A 19,961-nucleotide genomic window follows, 5' to 3' on the forward strand; every position below is an offset into this window, starting at 1 on the left:
GTGTTTGGTGGTGGCAATCAACTTTGCTCTTCTCCACCTATGCTGCCAGACCTGCTGAGTTTTTCCAGGTATTTCTGTTTTTGTTTTGGATTTCCAGCATCCGCAGTTTTTTGTTTTTATCTCACTGTTAACCACTCGGCCAATCTTTGTGTCATCCGCAAATTTACTAATCCTACCCCCCACAAAGTCATTTATGTCATTTATATAAATGACGAATAATAGGGAACCCAGCACAGATCCCTGTGGTACGCCACTGGACACTGGCTTCCAGTCACTAAAGCATCCTTCTGTCATCACCCTCTGCCTCCTACAGCTAAGCCAATTTTCAATCCAATTTATCAAATTACCCTGTATCCCACGTGCATTTGCCTACTTTATAAGTCTCCCATGTGAGACCTTGTCAAAGGCTTTGCTGAAATCCATATAAACTACATCAACTGCACTACCCTCACCTACACACCTGGTCACCTCCTCAAATCCATGCCGACTATCCCTGATCAAAACTTGCCTCTCCAAGTGGAGATAGATTCTCTCCTTCAGAATTTTCTCCAATAGTTTCCCTACCACAGACATGAGACTAACTGGCCTGTAGTTCCCTGGCTTATCTCTATAACCCTTATTAAATAGCGGAACCACATTAGCTGTTCTCCAGTCCTCTGGCACCTCCCCCATGGCCAGAGAGGAATTAAAAATTTGGGTCAGAGCCCCTGCGATCTCCTCCCTTGCCTCCCTCAGCAGTCTGGGACACAAATCATCCAGACCTGGAGATTTGTCCACTTTTAAACCTACCAACACCTCCAATACCTTGTTACTCCCTATATCAATTTGATCAAGAACCTCGCAGTCTCTCTCTCCGAGTTCGATACCTTCATCCTCATTCTCTTGGGTGAAGAAGGATGTGAAATATTCGTTCAACACTCTGCCGATGTCCTCTGGCTCCACCCATAGATTGCCCCCTTGGTCCCTAATGGGCCCTACTCTTTCCCTGGTTAAACTCTTCCCATTGATATACATAGAATATCTTGGGATTTTCCCTACTTTTGCCAGCCAGGGCTTTCTCATATCCCCTCTTTGCTCTCCTAATTGCTTTCTTAAGCTCCACCCTGCACTGTCTGTACTCCACTAATGCCTCCGCTGATTTGCTTCCCTTGTACCTGCTAAAAGCCTCTCTTCCTTCTCATCATATCCTGAATATCTCTGGTCATCCATGGTTCTCTGGGCTTGTTACTCCTTCCTATCACCCTGGCGGGAACATGTTGAGCTTGTACCCTCCCCATTTCCTCTTTGAATGCCCCCCACTGCTCCTCTGTAGATTTCCCCACAAGTAGCTGTTCCCAGTCTACCTTGGCCAGATCCTGTCTTATTTTACTAAAATCCACTGTCCTCCAATCCAAAACATTTTTTTGCAACTTGTCTATTTCTTTGTCCATAACAAGCTTAAGATGTACCATGTTGTGGTCACTATCACTAAAATACTCCCCCACCACCATCTCAGCCATCTGTCTGGCTTCATTCCCTAGAATTAGATCCAGTACTGCGTTGTCCCTTGTTGGACACTTTACATATTGACCTCAAAAGTTCTCCTGTACACAGTTCAAGAAATCCACTCCATCCAAGCTCTTAATGCTATGTCTATCCCAATTAATGTTGGGAAAGTTGAAATCACCTAATATAATTATCCTGTTATTGTTTTTACACACCTCCGCAAATTGTGCACATATTTGCTCCTCAGTTTCCCGCTGACTATCTGAGGGTTTATAATAAACACCTAACAATGTGGCTGCCCCTTTTTTATTCCTAAGCTCTATGCACAAAGCTTCATTCAATGCCCCCTCCAAGGTATCATCTCTCCTTACTGCAGTAACTTAACTAATAATGCAATGCCTCCTCCTCTTTTACCCCTCGTCTCGCCTGAAGATTCTCTATCCTGGAATATTGAGCTGCCAATCCTGCCCCTCCCTCAACCACGTCTCAGTGATGGCTACTATATCACAATTCCACGTGTCAATCCTCACCCTTAACTCATCCGTTTTACCTGTGATACTCCTGGCATTAAAGTAGAGGCCATCCAGCCTTGCCTTACTCCCTTGAAACTTAATGCAGCTTTACTCCCTCTGACTTGATTGTTTTACTGTATTATGCTGTGTCCCTATTCTGCTAACATCCTGTGTCCCCTCCCCCTGCCGAATTAGTTTAAACACCTCCCAACAGCACTAGCAAACCCGCCCACAAGGATGTTAGTCCCGCTCTGGTTCAGATGTAGACCGTCCCGCTTGTACAGGTCCCACCTTCCCCAGAAACGGTCCCAATGATCCAGGAATCTAAAACCCTCCCTCCTGCCCCAACTGTTAAGACACATATTCATCTGCGCTATTCTCCTATTTCTGAGCTCGCTAGCACGTGGCACTGGGAGTAATCCAGAGATTACAACCGGAGAGGTCTTGCTTTTTAGTCCACTGCCTAACTCCCTGAGTTCTTGATGCAAGACCTCATCCCTCTTTCTACCTATAAGATTCTGAGGGACTTGACAGAGTGGATGCTTAGAGGATGTTTTTGCTTGTGGGAGAGACTAGAACTAGGGGACACAATATAAAAATAAGGGGTCTCCCATTTAAAACGGAGATGAGAAGGCATTTTTTTCTCTGAGGGTCATGAGTCTTTGGAGCTGTCTTCCCCAGAGAGTGGTAGAGGCAGAGTCATTGAATATTTTTAAGGCGGAGGTAGATAGACCCTTGACTAACAAAGGAGTCAAAGATTATCGCAGGTAAGTGGAATGTGGAGTTGCGGCCACAGTCAGATCAGTCATGAACTTATTGAACGGCAGAGCAAGCTCGAGGGGCCAAATGGCCTATTGCTCCTAATTTGTATGTTCGTATGTGTTAATTAATTGAATTTAAATTCCCTGGCAGCCTTGGTGGTATTAGATCTCATGTCTCTGGAGTGTTAGTCCAGGTCCCCGGATTACTCGTTCAATAATGTTACTACTATGCTATTGTTGACAGGAGATAGAAAAGGTGCATGAATGAATTTGTCACACTTAAATAGATACATTCAATTTAACTAATCATATTTGATTTGACATTACTTATGTATTATGTTACTGCTCGTACTGATAGTGTCTTCATCCATTTTGATGTTCAATGTCGGATTCAAAGTATTGTAATACCAAACACACACACACACACACACGCTGATACAAATCTTTTTTATTTAGTTTAAAAGCCTTCCAACTGTGAAGTAGGTAAGCGTTCTGAAATCACTCAAATTGTACCACTTTTGACATAAAATTCAACATCACTGAGAAGGTAAGGACACTAGAATGACCAAACACCATACAAATTAAATGTATCGCTCCTCCATGTATGCATCTCTCTCCCAACAGGTTTCAGTGACACAATCTTCTGTAAATCATTGTCAGGTACAGTAGCATAATGTTGCGTTACTGGACCAGTAATCCAGAGATCAAAACTAATGATCCAGAGACACAAGTTCAAATCCCACCGTGGCAGCCAAGAAGAATTTAAATTCACCTAATTAAATAAACCTGGAATAAAAAGCTAATGTCAGCAATAGTGACCATGGAACTAATGGATTGTCATAAAACCCATCTAGTTCACTAATGTCCTTTAGGGAAGGAAAGCTGCCATCCTTACCTGGTCTGGCCTACATGTGATACCAGATCCAGAGCAATGTGGTTGTTTCTTAACTGACCTCTGAAGTAATCTAGCAAGTCACTCAGTTGTCCACAAGTTGACTCACCACCACCTTCTCAAGTGGCATAGGTAATAAACATTGGCTTTGCTAACAACGCCCACTTCCCTTGAATGAATAAAAAAGAGAGAAAAGAATGTAAACCTATTGAAGAAAATTTGAGGGAGCCAAAACTGGACAGATATAGCCTTGTGTTTACAGTTTTACACTGAGCAGTTCTAGCTACAAACTCTTACGTCACGTTTGGTTTCTCTGTCACTTTATGATACTGGCTATTAACCTTCAATGTATCATCAACTATAACCCTCCCCAGGCCCCCTCACCTACACTGTGGCTTGAAAGGTTAAAATCTTAGAATGACTCTTGACACAAATATATCACCTGACATTTATTTGAGTTAATGAATATTTGGCATATATGAGGTTTATTCTCCCAAAGTATTTAGATCAGTCTGCACTTTATGTTGTTTACATTCCTAATTCCCACACACATCATCACGTCATCTGCAAATGTCGAATTTTTCCTTCATTGAAATAATTGAGGAACACAGTGAAGAGTGAACATTGCAGCATGTTCCACGTAGAATTCCACTCGTGACTGCACCCCACATAGAGCTGCGACCTTTAACTGCTGCCTTTACCTATGAGAATGTAAAGAATTTTCTATCCAGCATAAAATCTTCCCAACATTCCCACAGAATGAATCCCCCCGATGCAGCATTTCATCAAAGGGTTTTTGCAGATTGACATATTGCACGGATTGTATAAACTTTAACATGCTCCAGAAAATTTCAACCAAGTTAGAGACAGAACCTGCATTTCCAGAAGATGTATTGAGATTCTGTAATAGCTACTACTCTTTCTAAGTGTTTGTACAATGCATCTCTGACACTGTCTTCCAACAGCCTACCTACTATTGAAGTCAACCAATTGGCCTATAATTACTAGGTTCTGATCTTCCCTTATGAAATATTGGCAGCATATGAGAATGATCCAAGATCTCAAAAGAGCTGATCAATTTTTAAGCAAGTGGAAGATTTGTTCTCTTGATCCACCAAAACTGGAAATATTTCCTACATTGAGGTGGGGGGAGAAAGAACCTTTGCAGCAAACACACTTGGGACGAAGCCATGGGTTACTTGAGTAAAATTAGAATATTTTATACATAAGGTGAAATCATGTACCACACAGGATAGTGACCTTGTTGTTTAATATACATTGTATTTCCCAATGCATAGATTTCACATTATGGTTATGTGTGTGTGAATGAGAGTCTGGAGATGTCTTGCACTACTCACCTTCTCGGACCATTCAACCTCTTCCTCTGCTAAATGCCTACCCAGTTCCCATTTGAATTTGCTGATATTGTTTCCTCCACTGTTTACCCAGATGATGTCTTCCATATATTCTCCACCTGATGAGTAATGTTGTTACATTTTTGTTCTCAACTCGCTTTCCCTCTTTGAGCTCAAGTCCATATGCCTTTGTTGTAGAATTTGTGACATTAAGCATATTATTAGCGTTCAATTTATCTATGCTCCCTAGAATCTTGAATACCTCAGTAAAAAATGCTTCCCCAAGCTAAGTCTTTCCAGTGTAAGTAAACATATCCAGTAACCATGGTATCTCCTCATTGCTCAGTGCCCAACTCAAAATATCAATTTAATTACCTTTCGCAATACCCTCTCACTAGGGCCAAGATGCCCCATTGCGGCAAGATGGTCAAAATTCACATATTACTTAAAGTGGGAATGAACCTGTGAACATCACTGGCAAGGACAGCATTTATTGCCCTTACCTAATTGTCCCATGAGAAGGTGGTGGTGAGCGTCTTGAACCATTGCAGCCTGTGTGGTGTAAGTGCTCCCACAGAGCTGTGAGGGAGGGAGGTCTCTTGAGGTCTCCTCAAGCAATTTCTCCTTGGTTTTTGTGTTTTATCTCCCTGGCTACAGAGCCAAAATTATCTTTTCTTTTGCTTTAGCCATACACCTGTGCCATTGGTTTCAATAAGCTACAACAAACTCTTACAAATTAATACTAATTAGCTTATATTATCACTGCTTATTCTCTTTTCCTAATCTCATAATGTTGATTTTTTTTCCACATTATAAGAGTGCCTGTCCCTTGTCATCCTAGCTTCTTAATCTATTCAGATCCTTTTTGTACTTGATTAAATTGGGGTGGGGGGGCGTTGTGGGCGAAGGTGGTGGTATAGTGGTATTGTCACTGGACCAGCATTCCAGAGACCCAGGGTAATGCTTTGGGGACTCAGGTTCAAATCCCACCATGGCAGATGGTGAAATTTGAATTCAATAAAATGAAACCATTGTCAATTGTGGTAAAAAAAAAAACCCATCTGGTCCACTGATGTCCTTTATGGAAGGATATCTGCCATCCTTACTTGGTCTGGCCTACATGTGACTCCAGACTCTTAAGTGCCCTTTGAATTAGGGCAATTAGGGATGGGCAATAAATGCTGGCCAGCTACACTCACATCCCATGAACAAATAAAAAATATTATCAGCAGCTTTATTTCTGTCCTGTCTTCCCACCAGCATTCACCATCATTGCCAATGAAGTACATGTTCCTTTGTTTCCTCTGGTTGAGGTTTTTTTTAAAAAGCGAATGAATTAAATTCATTGGGCATAACTTCCCTTCTGTTAATTGTCAGTTCATAATTCAGTACCATCTGACTTTTACCCATTTTCAATCCTATGTTAATACTCTCAATATTTGGAGAAGGAATAAGTATTTCATTGAAATCTAAGGTATAAAGTAAGAACAGCGAATGAGTAGAACTAGACGGTCTATTTTTAAAATTCTTTGTACTATTTGGTTGATCATAAAGGGATGCTTTGCGGTTCGGTTCCGTAATGATATATCGCATTAATAAAGCAATGGCTTAATGTCTTACAATTACCTCAATAAATTCTGTTGACATCTGAACGCACCGGAACCCTTATCCGGCTTCCCAAAATCTGGAAGGACCCGAAAACTGGCTATATTCAAAGCTGATAACCTAGGAAGCAATTTGAATAAAATCCTTTTATTCTTTATTTTTTCATACTTTATTTATTATAAGTACATGCTAGGCCTAGGACCCAAAATCCATAAAATTCCCAAATCTGGCACAGGGTTCTGTGCTTCCTGGAAAAGGAGTCTGGTACCTGTAGGGGAGGCGGTGACGTAGTGGTGTTGTCACTGGGCTAGTATTCCAGAGACCCAGGGTAATACTCTGGGGACCTGGGTTCGAATCCCGCCGCGACAGATGGTGGAATTTTAATTCAATAAAAATCTGGAATTAAGAGTCTAATGATGACCATGAGACCATTGTTGAATGTTGTAAAAACCCATCTGATTCACTAATGTCCTTCAGGGAATGAGAGCTGCTGTCCTTGTGGCCTGCATGTGTCTCTAGACTCTCAGCAATATGGTTGACTCTTAAATGCCTCTTAAAGGCAATTAGGGATAGCCAATAAATGCTGGCCTAGCCAGCGACACCCACATCCCATGAATGAATTTAAAAAAATGTGTTTCCAGTTTTTGAGATTGGGATGTCATGATTCATGACTGTTTACACTTGTGCCCAATGTTTTTAGGAAATACATTCCTAGTTCTGAGTTATTGAATGTGTTGTTAGAACATCTAATCTGGGAGGACTGAAGCTATAACTTCTGTAAATTCTATTTTAAATTGGGATCTAAAATTCATTGTCAATATTTGAAACCCTTAGCCACTCTTTTTTTGTATTCCATTATCATTTTTCACTATCTAAGGTGAGTATAAAAATCTTTACTGTAAATTTATTATGCTTCTTTCAAGTTTAGTGATATTTTTCTTTAATCTCTGCTCCCTTTAATTACCAGTTTGTTGCCCTGGTGGTTTCAATACATACACACTAATCCATTCTTGGGTGGTTTGAGTTTTCAATTTGCTTTATACAGTACAAATCTTTTCTCATTATCTGCAGAAACATGGGTTTGACAACAGAGCAAACAGGAAAGAAAAGGAATGAGGAAAAATCCATTTCTTTGAAATATGTTTGAAAATGGCCAACTGAAGTGGGAGTTTCATCATGCTAACACGATAACATAAAAATGGTTTCTGCTCTGAAACACATTCTGAGTGTTTCTCAGAACTATCATTAACTCTCCATTCTCAGAAAAGAATTTCATTGATGTATGTGCTCAGATAATTTTATCTTAGACAAAGGCTTATTACTAACTTGTTTTCTTTGAGATGGCAGCATCACCACAAGGATTGCAGCGACTCATGAAGTTCCACTTTCACCTTTTCAGTAAATGCAGACATGAGATCAAGAAAGAATGAACACACAGGATACAGAAAAAGGCTTTGTCCCCTGATAACATCCCATTTGGAAGACTTATCTTCCAAATCTAGCTGCACCCCTCGCCAAGCTGTTCCAGTCCAGCGACAACATTGGCATCTATCCGACAAAGTGGAAATTTGCCTAGGTATATCCTGTCCACAAAAAGCAGGACAAATCCTATCTGGCCCATTACCACCCCATCGCTCTACTCGCAATTATCAGCAAAGTGATGGAATGTGTCGTCCACAAGAGTTATCAAGAGGCACTTACTCTGCAACAACCTGTTCACTGCTGATCAGTTTGGTTTCTGCCAGGGCTGCTTCTCTATCAGAACTCATGGTAGCCCGCTAGAAACAATAATCTGAGCAAAATTAACATGTCACTTGGGCAATTAAGGAAAATCAGCACAGATTTGGCATGTGCCCGTTGAGTTTCACCAACTTGCTTGACTTTTTTGAGGTAACTGGGATGGTTGGATGAGGTTAATGCAGTTGACATGGTGTATGTGAACTTCCAGAAGGTGTGTGATGATGTGCCGCAGAACAGACTTATCTGCAAAGTTAGAGCTCATGGAATAAAAGGAACAGTAGCAACGTGGACACAAAATTAGCTAGGTGACAGGAAACAGAGCAGTGGCAAATTATTGTTCTTTGGACTGGAGAAAGGTTTACAGTGGGGTTCCCCAGGGTTGATGTTAGGACCCGTGCTTTTCTAGATGTATATTAATGACCTAGACTTCGGTGTACAGAGTGGAATTTCAAAATGTGCAAGTGAATCAAAACTTGGAAACATAATGAACTGTGAGGAGGATAGTGTAGAACTTCAAAAGGACAACAAGTAGCAGATGAAATTTAATACAGAGAAGTGTGAAGTGGCAGGAAGAATGAGGAGAGGCAATGTAAACTAAAGGTTGCAATTTTATAGGGGGTGCAGGAGCAGAGGGACCTGGGCATATATGTGCACAAATCATTGAAGTGGCAAGTCAGGTTGAGAGAGTGGTTAAGGAAGCCTATGGGGAATGGGCTTGATCAATAGGGGCATAGAGTACAAAAGCAAAGAAGCTATGATACACCTGCATAAAACACTGGTTCAGTTTCAACTGGAGTATTGCATCAGTTCTAGGCACCAGACCTTAGGAAGGATGTGAAGGTATTAGAGAGGGTGCAGAAAAGATTTACGGGAATGGTTCCAGGCATGAGGGACTTCAGTTACGTGAATAGATTGGAGAAGCTGGGGTTGTTATCCTTGAAGAAGAGAAGATTAAGGTTTGATAGATGTCTTCAAAGTCATGAGGGGTGTGGACAGAGTAGATGGGGAGAAACTGCTTCTGTTGGCAGTATGATTGAAAACCAGAGGATGCCTATTTAAGATGATTTGGCAAAAGAAGCAACAGGTAATGAGGGAAAACCTTTTTTACGCAGCAAACGGTTAGGATTTGAAAAGCGCTGCCTGAGAGTGTGGTTGAGGCAGATTCAATCGAGACCTTCAAAAGAGAATTGGATAATTATATGAAGAAAGAACAATTACAGGGCTGCGGGGAAGAGGCAGGAAACTAGAACTAAGTGAGTTGCTCTTGCAAAGAGTCAGCATTGGCACCATGGGCTGAATTCTGTGTTGTAAGCATTCCATTATTCCATGATCCTTAGTCCAAAGGTGGGCAAAAGAGCTGAATACAAGAGGTGAGGTGAAAGTCACTGCCCTTGACATCAAGGCAACATTTGGCCAGATGTGGCATCAAGGAGCTTGGCAAAATTGGGAATCGGATGAAACACTCCGCAGGTTGGAGTCATCAGGGCCAAAGCAGCCCCCTTGATCATCATCCCAACCACCACCTTAAGCATTCACTCTCTCCATCTCCAATGCACCATCTACAAGATGCACTGCAACTACTTACAAAGGCTCCTTAGACAGCACCTTCCAAACTCAAGACCTTTACCAGCTAGAAGGACAAGGGCAGCAGGCACATGGGAACACCACCCCCTGCAAGTCCCCCTCCAAGTCACTCAGCATCCTGACTTGCCATCTTACTGTTCCTTCACTGCTGTTTGGTCAAAACCTTGGAATTCGCTCCTGAACATCACTGTGGGTCTACATACATGAAAGAAAAAAATATATACAAATAGACTGGCATTTATACAGCACTTTCACAACCTCTGGACATCTCAAAGCACTTTACAGCCAATTAAGCACTTTTGAAATGTAGTTACCAGGGGCCAGGAGAGGGCGGTGCTGAGAGTGTCAAACACTGGGGCCTGAGGGTGGGGCTGGGCTTGGTGTTACAAACTGAGTTTCTCATCGTCCTGGGATTGGTGGGGGGATCACTTTTAAGATCTAGTGCCACAAAATTAAATGCGTCACTCTTCCCAAAATTTTCTTTTTGAATTTAAACCGGCACATAAATAGCAGCCTAATTTTTTATTATGCCCCAAAGTCGGTATGCACAATTCTGATGGCATTTTTCTTGATGTTCCAGAGGCTTGAGAATATTGGGCCTCATCAAAATAAATGTAGGAAATTAAAAACTGCGAGTGATGCAAAGCAGAATATTGATTCACTATCATCCGTTTTATCACTCTTGCATAATCTGGGAATGAAATCTCTATTTGTCACTAGGAGATTGTTTAAAGAAAAGTTCCTCCATCCTAGGTTCACCCCAGATATACTGTAAATTCACAGTGTACAACACAATTTGTGTGACAGCTTCTGGGGGAAGGAGAAACAATCCAGTTCTCAAGTTAAGGCCACACTGAATCTTTGTGCCATGTATCATTCTTCTTTGAAAATTTCAACAATTCAATCTACATATTTCCTGAGCTGCTGGTACATGTCTGATTGACGGATCCTGGGGATTGTGTCATTAGAGTAAAAGGGGCAGATGCCATTTATGGTATATTGTGGGTTGGCACCATAGAAGTCAGAATGGTATGGTTGTATTAGCTACAGAGTTGAATTGTTTTGTAAGTGTAGTGATTTCTTCATAGCCACTTTCCTAACATCAGTTGACTGCTCTGTGATTAATTATCCTTAGAGAATCAGCATTGGGCCTCCAATTTCACCATTGTTGCAGCCACTCTGCCTAGTGCACGCAAGTGTAATGAAAGCAAGACAAAACCTACATTTATATGACACTTTTCACAATCTTCCAAATCTCTTTACAGCCAATTCAGTACTTTTGAGTTGTCACTGGTATAACATAGGCAATGTTATCAAATAACGAGCAGGCTCAAGGGGCAGAATGGCCTATTCCTGTCCCAAATACTTATGTTCATATGTCATTCTGGATGGATGAGATGAGCTGGGCTAGATGGCCTTTGTCATCCATAATTATCTTGCAAACAGAGGGTGGATTACTTTGTTGCTAATAGAGGTTTAGTGTGAACAGGCTTTGTCAGGTGAAATGGCCAGGCCAGAAGTGTGTAATGGACTCATCGTGAATCAGCAACCTGTTTTACACTGCAAATGATTCTCAAGAGACTTTTCCATCGACTTCAATCTTGTCCTTCTGTCTACTTACCTATTCTATCTTGATGATTTTATGAGCTTTTATGAGACTTTGAAATATCGTGATAAAGTTGTGTTGCATAGTAGGTATTGAAAATATATTAACGTGAGAAGCAGCAATCAGCAGAGTCTTCAGACTTGCTAATCAAGAAAACATAGATGCAAATGTGAACCATTCAGTCATTGTCCTCTGGCCTCTTAAAAGTTGTGTTGCACAGAGGCACCTGGGGGCTCTGATGCTTCTCACTGACAGTGAAAGCCTGTGTTATTCAATCGTTGCACTTTGTTGTTCAGGAGTCATATAATCTTTCTACCCTGTGAGATTACTGATAAAACAGAATCCAATCACACCCCTTGTATGAAATAGTTATATTGAATGATATCATGCACCCAGGCAGGAGAAAGTCGTCATCGTCTTCTAGCATCATTTTGTTAGGTCCTTTCTGTGACTGGTGAATTGATTGGTGAATCTTGAAAGGGAGAAGCAATATCATGCATGATTGAGGGGAGGGTTAAAGTGGGGGGATTGTGGGGATTAAGGGGCCTGGAAACAGCAGAAGCACCAGGACCCATGATTTCTCTCTCTGGTCCTGGTAGTCACTGTAATGTAGACAACACAGCAGCTAAATTTCCCACAGCAAATTCCCACAAACAGCTGTGTGATAATGACCAGATGATCTGTTTTTGTGGCGTTGGTTGAGGGATGAATAGTGGACAGGACACCAGGATTAACTCTTAATTTCTTCAAAATAGTGCCATGGGATCTTGAAAATCTACCCGAGCAGGCAGATGGGGCCTCGGTTTAACGTCTCATCTGAAAGACTGCACCTATGACAGTGCAACACTCTCTCAGTATTTCACTGGAGCGTAGATTTTTGTGCTCCAGCCTAGGAATGGGCCTTGAATCGGGGACATTGGCGAGAGCGCTACCAGCTGATCGGTGACTGACAGACAGATTGCACCATTTCACCACCACCTTCTCAAGGGCATTTAGGGATGGGCAATAAATGCTGGCCCAGCCAGCAACACCCACACCTCGTGAACAAATAAAAAAAATATTTCCTAGCATTAACGCCCATCCCAGGAAGACAGAAGAAATTTGTAAGAATGAGACTGACAACAAGAGGCAGACCATCACACGTTAGTAAAACCTGATTTCATTCAGTGAGTCAAGGTGATAATCACAGAAGCCACGAGGCTCTACAACACTCTTCTCACCAGCACCATTGTTTCCGGGAAAGGTTTCTATTTTTCTTCAAATCCATTTTTATCCATTGTGTTAACAAGAACTGTCTACACACATGGCAGTAACAAAAATTGACAAGGCTGACAGTAAATCAGAAATCTTACAGGAAATCTAATTTTGAACACTCTCCACTCTGCCTGCCATCGCAAGATTTATCACCATCCCATCCTCAAACCTAATGCATTATTATCCTTCTCCTTTTAAAACAAGTCCTGTTCTTGAGGCCCAATACATATAACATATAGTACTGCCATACAGGCTGAGAAAATGATTATGCAATGTTGCTCGGAATTTGGGACCTGAGAATCTCAGTGGATTAGAAAAATCAGTATGATCCAGCACACTGGACTCTTGATTTTGAGATTAAATGCAGATTGATTGCTTAACTGACTATTTCTACACTCTCTACAAGTATTGTCTTATTATCCCTTAGCTGACCACGTAACTTCACCTTCATTCCTACCCCATCCTTTCTATCTTTAGCGTGATCATCAAACGCAGAGTAAACCAGGAACAATAGCTTCCACCTGCACCTGTTGTAGCCTCAATTTGGTATTCCAACCACAGACCTTGCTTGTTTCCCCCATTAACCTGGCAGTTCCTTCCATTGGCATCCCGTTTGGCTTGTTTCTAATTGTACGCATGTTTCTATGTTTCTAATGCATTTTGATTGCTTAACTAAGGTGTTTTCATATCTTGTCTGGCACTTTTCATTCCCTTCCAGCTTATTTTTCACCTGTTTACTATTTCCAGTTCTGACAGAGGAACTATACCCAAAACATGAAAACTGTTTTTCCTTCTTGCTGTTACTGGCAGGCTTGCTTCCAACATTTTTTTATTCTTATTTATTTATTTAAGCCAGTGTCCGAAGCAGGAGCTCTCAGCACGTTGTTTGTCCACCCTCGTGTTCGAGGTATGATGCATGGAACAAAGTACAATAAATAAAACTGGGAAGACACAAAGAAGGCATTTTGATCAGGAGTGAAGTATTTCATGATTTTAGGTAACCCTTAAAAAAAAAGCATGACTTTCAAAGAAAAATTAAGATCTTACATTTATATATTGTCTTTCACACACCCTCAGAATTACCCAAGGCACCTCATAGCCAATGAATTATTTTGAAGTGCAGTGCTGGTTCTTTTGTAGGCAAACGTGGCTGCTAATTTGTACCCAGTGATAAATGATCCGTTAATTTGTTTTTGGCAACATGGATTGAGGGATAAATATTGTTAATTAGAAACTCTCTGCTTTTCGAATATTGCCATCTTGAGACCTGGAGTGGGGCTTCAACCCAGAACCTTCTGATTCAACAGTGAGAAGGTGACTGACATTTGGCTCCACATCATTACTGCAAGTGCCCATGTACTTAATACCTTCAATATCAAAATTACTTCTGATTTGTTCTAGCCTGTTAGTGTTGGTGTAATAACCAGCTACACCTCACTTTGTACGTTCAGAAATTGTAGGTAATTTGATATGTGTTTAAAAAAAGGTGTAATAGTTCTATTGTTCTGACAATAAGACATGCACAATATAATTCTGCTCACTAAGTCAAAACCGCCAAATGGTTATGGAACTTCTTGTGACTTGTCACATTCTTACTGTCATTTCATGTAATACTTTTGTTTTAATAGTCAGTGGGTGAGCTCTCCGTGATTTGGAGAACCTGTCACATGGACTACTTTGTACCCTTGCAATTGAAAACTAGGTGACTGAAACTCCAGGAATGATACCACATTTAGTCACACGTGGCTTCCTTTGGGTTTTATTTTAAAGTAGAGCAAGTGAAGGTGAATTCAGTGATGGTGTTTAAAAGGACAGTGTTGGATCTTTGGGGAATTTGATGGGCTCAGTTCCTGAATCAGCCAGCTCTGAAAACTATGGTTTGGAGGTGCCAATCAGACTTCCAGAAAAGCTCTTATTGTGGTGCAATCTTTTACAACCTCTTAAAGGAATACAATGCCATTTTTTAAATTTACTGTTTTTTTCAGAAACCCATCATTTCACCACATGCTTATGAATACCAGTGAAACATATTGGCCCCCGATCTTGACAGGGCAGACTATATAGGGATGGGGAGCAGTTCAGGTTTCACTGCATGTTGTGACTCTTTCCCCCGTGCAACATTTTGCTTTAACAGGTTCTCCGGCCGCGAGTCAGCTTGACAGACAGGCTTGGCCTCGGGCTGCGAGGGGAACACTCTGAAGGAGGTCACAGCTGCAGCTTGTGTCGCCTCTTGCTGCCTGGGGTTCTGATCCAGGGGGTTCAGATTCCTGACCTCAGGAAAGGGGATCTGATTCCTGATCTCTGTGGTAGTTGGGGTGTGATGGCAAAGCACTAAGCTTCTCCCTTTGGCTGTCACGTTTCCCAAGGCCTGGGTAATCCACACCCAGCGAAGGTGAAAACTGCAAGGTGATTTAAATCAGAGGGTTCAGCCTCATTAAAATACTTAACTGGCCAACGCGGCTCTTGAGAGCAGGTTAGCTGCCCAACTCTTGTCCCAACCCCAATGAGATTCTTTGCCTTTTAACATCTCACTCAACCCCCACCCACCTGTTTTGGGGATAAGATTCAGCCCATTGCCAAACACTCTTCAGCAGCAAAAACAGGCTCTTTGATAACTGTTTGTCAGTCTCTACCTCTCTCCCCCCTCCATCAAGACAATCCTTCCCTCTTCGACCAAGCTTTTGATCACCTGTCCTTATACCTCCTTAGGTGGCTGGGTGTCAAATTCTGTTTGACAATCAAGTCTGCGGAGTGCCTTGAGATGCTTTACTACGTTAGAGGCCCTATGTAAATGCAAGTTGTTGTTGTTTTGCTGAAATGTGCCATTGGCTGAGGAACTTTCTGAGATTGTTGGAGCAATAACAATATTGATGCCCTGTGTTCCAAGAGTTGGTCTAAATTGGCTTGGGACTAAATTGTAAATTTACTGGCTTTGAGTTTGAAGTGTAGAAAAGAATGAATGTCTGTAAAGCTGGCATTATTATGGAGGCTGTGCAGTATGGATTCTGCTTGAAAACAAAAATCACTTCGTAGTCTGGGGCAAAGTGGTATCGGCAGAAAAATGGTGATTACAGGTTTTAATGTCCTCAGTTGTATTTCTTCAGTCGTTGTGTAAAACATTAAAATCTTCCATTCTCAGCAAACATTATTGCAATCAGCTCCCCTAAACTGCTAGAAATTTCCTTGCAATCCAGCTGCAAGAGACAGTTGGGCCATTCCATGTGTCCTGGATACATTATAAACAGTAACCCGATTTGGAACTGTGAATCTCAGTAATGTGCAGTTCAAAGTGCTTTTGTTTTAAATTGACAGTTACATAATTAAACCCATGTCCCAGGTGAGAGAAGGTAATACATCAAAGTCATTCCTTTATTTTGCATATCAAAAACACAGCTGTGATTGATGTTTATGATTTCAAATTCATACTTGCCTTTGTTAAATTTACTGAGAAAATATAATTGATAGAATTATTGCAATTTATCATAGGAATAGACTGGTACTTACTCATCTAGCCTTTCAGGTCAATCTTTTTTTTTTATATCAGTACCAAGTGAACTTGATTAAGGCTCACTGCCAATTTAAAAGCATCACAAAACCAAGAACCACTGTTGATACTAAACGCTATAGATTAACTTCACACTGAACCTGTACACATGATGGATGAAGCATGCAAAGACACACAGTGATAATGGAGAAGCCCCACTCAAGGGAGGGGAGAGAGGTCGAGAAGCAGCGAGGCCAAGAAAACATGTTCCAATGTTTCGGGCCAAGGCAGCTGAAGGCACAGACACCAATGATGGATGCGTTTAGAATCAGAGGTACAGAAGAAGCTGGAATAAGAGGGACATGGAGATCGCAGAGGGTAGTAGGGGTGGAGGAGGTTACCAAGATAGTGTGGGTCGAAGCCATTGGAGTGATTTGAAAATGAAGGTGAGAATTTTTGAATTGAAGTGTTGTCAGACCTGGAGCCACTGTAGGTCAGTGGTCTCAGGGGTGATGGGTGCACAGGAGTTGCTGCAAGTCATGGTATGGGTAGCAGAGTTTTGGATAAGGTTGAAGTTTATGTAGGATGGAAGATGGGAGGCTGAGCAGGAAAGCATTAGGGAAGTCACGTCTCGAGATAACAAAGACCACTGCATGGGTTTTGCAGCGGCTGAGAAACACAAAAGTGAAACAGAGTGGGGAGTTCCCCAAAGTAAGTGGCTCTTTTTGAGCCAGTAGTAGTAGGAATTCTCCCCAAGGCTCCTCAAGGAAACCTTCAGCCTTCCCAACCCCGATCTCTCGCTTCTTCCCAGCCATCCCATTCACAGTCCTATCTACCCACTTCCAGCGCCCCCCCCCCCCCAACCCCTCCTCCATCCTTCACCCCCAGCTCCCAGATTGTCATTTTAAGGGTCCCTGGCTTCAGCTTCCTGAGGCTCGTGTTCCCTCCCAACCCATTGTCCATCTCCTGGGCAGGAGTTGGAGCTAGAAGATGTTAATGAGGTCCAGCCTGTCCGAGCCTTTTTGAGAACATCTGAGATTTGTGACCTCACCTGCACCCTCCCAGCTCCTGTAAGCATCGGGGACAGCGTCTAAGGATTCTATGTTCAGAGCACAAGGAAAATAATGAGCTTGCTGCTGTCAGTTGAAGTAGTTCAAGAAAGCCAACTTAAGCAGAGGAAAATAGAGTTGCAGTCATATTTCATGGGAAATAGTTTGGAAAACTGGCATGTTCTCATGCGTGTTACATTGCTCGTCAGTTGGAACCATACTACATCTGATTCAAAGTAATGAAAGACTGGTCCCTGAGGTAGGCTCTCACCATTTCTCGTAACTGAATTCTACCGAGATCCACTGCCTCGAACTAGTTGGATTTAAGATTCTGTGTCAGAGCAACACGTAGACCACATCAAGTGGATGCCTCCTATCCATAGAACTGGTCCCTTGTGGAGTACAAACATGGCTTCAGGAAACGCTGATGAAAACATTTTTAATTAGTAACTCTCGCTGAAATGTTTTTGACAATAGCATCTGCAAAATGTCAGTGCTCTGAACTGAAATAATTAAAAAAGAGAAATATCTTTCTTGCAGTTGCCACTCATCCACTTTAAACTTTAACACATCATGAGCTTAAATTATTAAAACTTCGTCATTTTTCAGCAGACAAATAATTCATTGTTTTTATCTCTACAGTGATGTACAGCCAACTGGGGAACCTGCAAGTAAGGCACAGTCAAAGGCCATCTCTAAGTTTTCTAGATTGAGCAGGACTCACCACAGGGAGACACGAAACCCAGAGCCTCAGAGTGGTGACTTATGACCCACGAACTGACTCAAGATTCCAGCATACTTCATAACCACCGTTTATTTGAAACATCAGACAACCTTTGAATACACAGCTGAGTTAAGCAGAGGAAGATAGAGCTACATGGTCACTTCTTGGGAAATGATTTGGAAAATGGCATGTTCTCATGGGTCCTGCATTGTTGGTAATTTGGAATGCATAATTCGCTTTAAAGAAACACCAATATGAGATAAGATTCCCTTTCACTTGCACAGTTTGAAATGTTTACAGTCTGTATTGATTATTTATTGTGATGGCACAATTGGAAGATTTATTTGTTAATTTTTAGCCACTAATTTCTAATGCCCCAAGCATCAAAGCCATGTCAGCTTCTTAGTGCTCACTTGTTGAGCAGAATAATGACTGCTTCTTTGTCTGTAGACAGTATCTGGTGGGATAAAAAAAATCCTGCACCAGTTTATGAAAACACTGTTATTACATTTCACACCAATTAGATGCCAGAGACTTGATCAGTGAATGTCAAACAGAAAAAATTTCAAGCCAGATTTAATTTCTTGACATTAAGAGGTGCTTGGTGCTATTTCTCTATCTCCCACTTTAAAAAAACGATTGAAGAGAAGTTTTACTTTGGTGATGACAAGATGTTCAATATAAACTGGAAACCCATTTACTTCAGAAACCGTTTTTTTAATGTAAAGTACGCACAATCTTCAAACTCTGAAATGCATTATAACTACCTGATTCCTCATCTCACAGTTTAATTCTCAAATTTGGTTCCTTAAGCAGTTTTCACGGTCATTGTAAATTTATATTGTGATAGGTTGTGAAATGACTGCAGTATGAGATCATCAAATCTTACTAGAGAGCATCATTATAAGTCACACAAGATCTTCTGTGGGCCTGGTAAAGAGCAGAGCAGTAAAAATGCTTCTTATACATGAATAATGATTAACCCTAACATATGGATATAAACAATAGCATCTTAATTTTTTTGTAAGATTTTTTGTAAGATAATATTAACTTTATAATTAAATTTATAGTAGGGCAGAAAAAGTAATGTAGAGGTTTCAGATCAGTAACTGTAAGCTAACACTGGCACCCAGTCCTCGAATCACATTTCCAAGTGCATGAAGGCATGACTAAGGCACACAGTTGGATAAACTTTCCTATCTCCCTATGTAGAATCCTCTTTTTTCCAATCTGATACCATTAACAAACAAAATTGTTTTCCACAATCAGACACAGCAACCATAAAATTATTTGGAAAGCAAATAAACCCATTCAAGAACAGCTTAAAAAATTAAATCTGCTAGTATCAATTTCTGAAAACAAGATTGTTGAGGTTATTTTAGATCCAACCTCTTGATACTTTAAGGTTGATGTTTTTAATTAAAGTAGATAAGGTCCATTGTAATTCTCCAGCAAATTCTGGAGCCCAAAGTGATTTTCCTCAACATTGTGCTTACGTGAATTCTACCAAAATATACATCGGTTGTAATGACTGTTTGTCTTAACGTTTACACTGTAAATGTGAATAGCATGAATTGCAACGCAAGAAAATACTTTTCCTCTTGAATTCCATATTATCTGTTACATTAAATGTTTAATCTTTCTGCTTCAGAGCGTTTTTTGAACATTCTGACCCACAAGACTCAGTCACAATTCACTTTGGGTAACGTACGTGCCAGAATTGCCACTGAGACTAACGTCAGACCACAATTATTTTTTGCACCTCTGTTTATTCTCTTTTTTTCAGTTCCCGAATGCCTCAAGTTTCCTAAACCAAGCTGTTTTAATAGCCTCATTGTTTATACTGTAGCAAGACTTCCTGTTCTCCATTCAGCTCTGTGCTATCAAATCTGTATCCCACTAACAGCCCG

General features: G+C 41.1%; 1 protein-coding gene across 4 annotated transcripts in view; it reads left to right on the forward strand.

Moving 5' to 3' along the window:
- The window catches only part of snx29 (sorting nexin 29), a 523,801-nt gene extending 504,107 nt beyond the window's left edge, over window positions 1–19,694 (forward strand). For 3 of the 4 annotated variants that reach the window (XM_041206786.1, XM_041206785.1, XM_041206787.1), the window contains one exon: window positions 17,970–19,694. In XM_041206786.1, coding sequence (XP_041062720.1) covers window positions 17,970–18,096 — 127 coding nt within the window. In that variant the 3' untranslated portion in view covers window positions 18,097–19,694. Of the gene's footprint in view, window positions 1–13,650; window positions 13,752–17,969 lie in introns of those variants that run through there. The other variant, XM_041206788.1, reaches the window with a different exon arrangement.
- Window positions 19,695–19,961: the final 267 nt, after the last annotated feature.

The sequence above is a fragment of the Carcharodon carcharias genome, chromosome 15, assembly GCF_017639515.1.
Source record: "Carcharodon carcharias isolate sCarCar2 chromosome 15, sCarCar2.pri, whole genome shotgun sequence".
Classification (NCBI taxonomy): Eukaryota; Metazoa; Chordata; class Chondrichthyes; order Lamniformes; family Lamnidae; genus Carcharodon; species Carcharodon carcharias.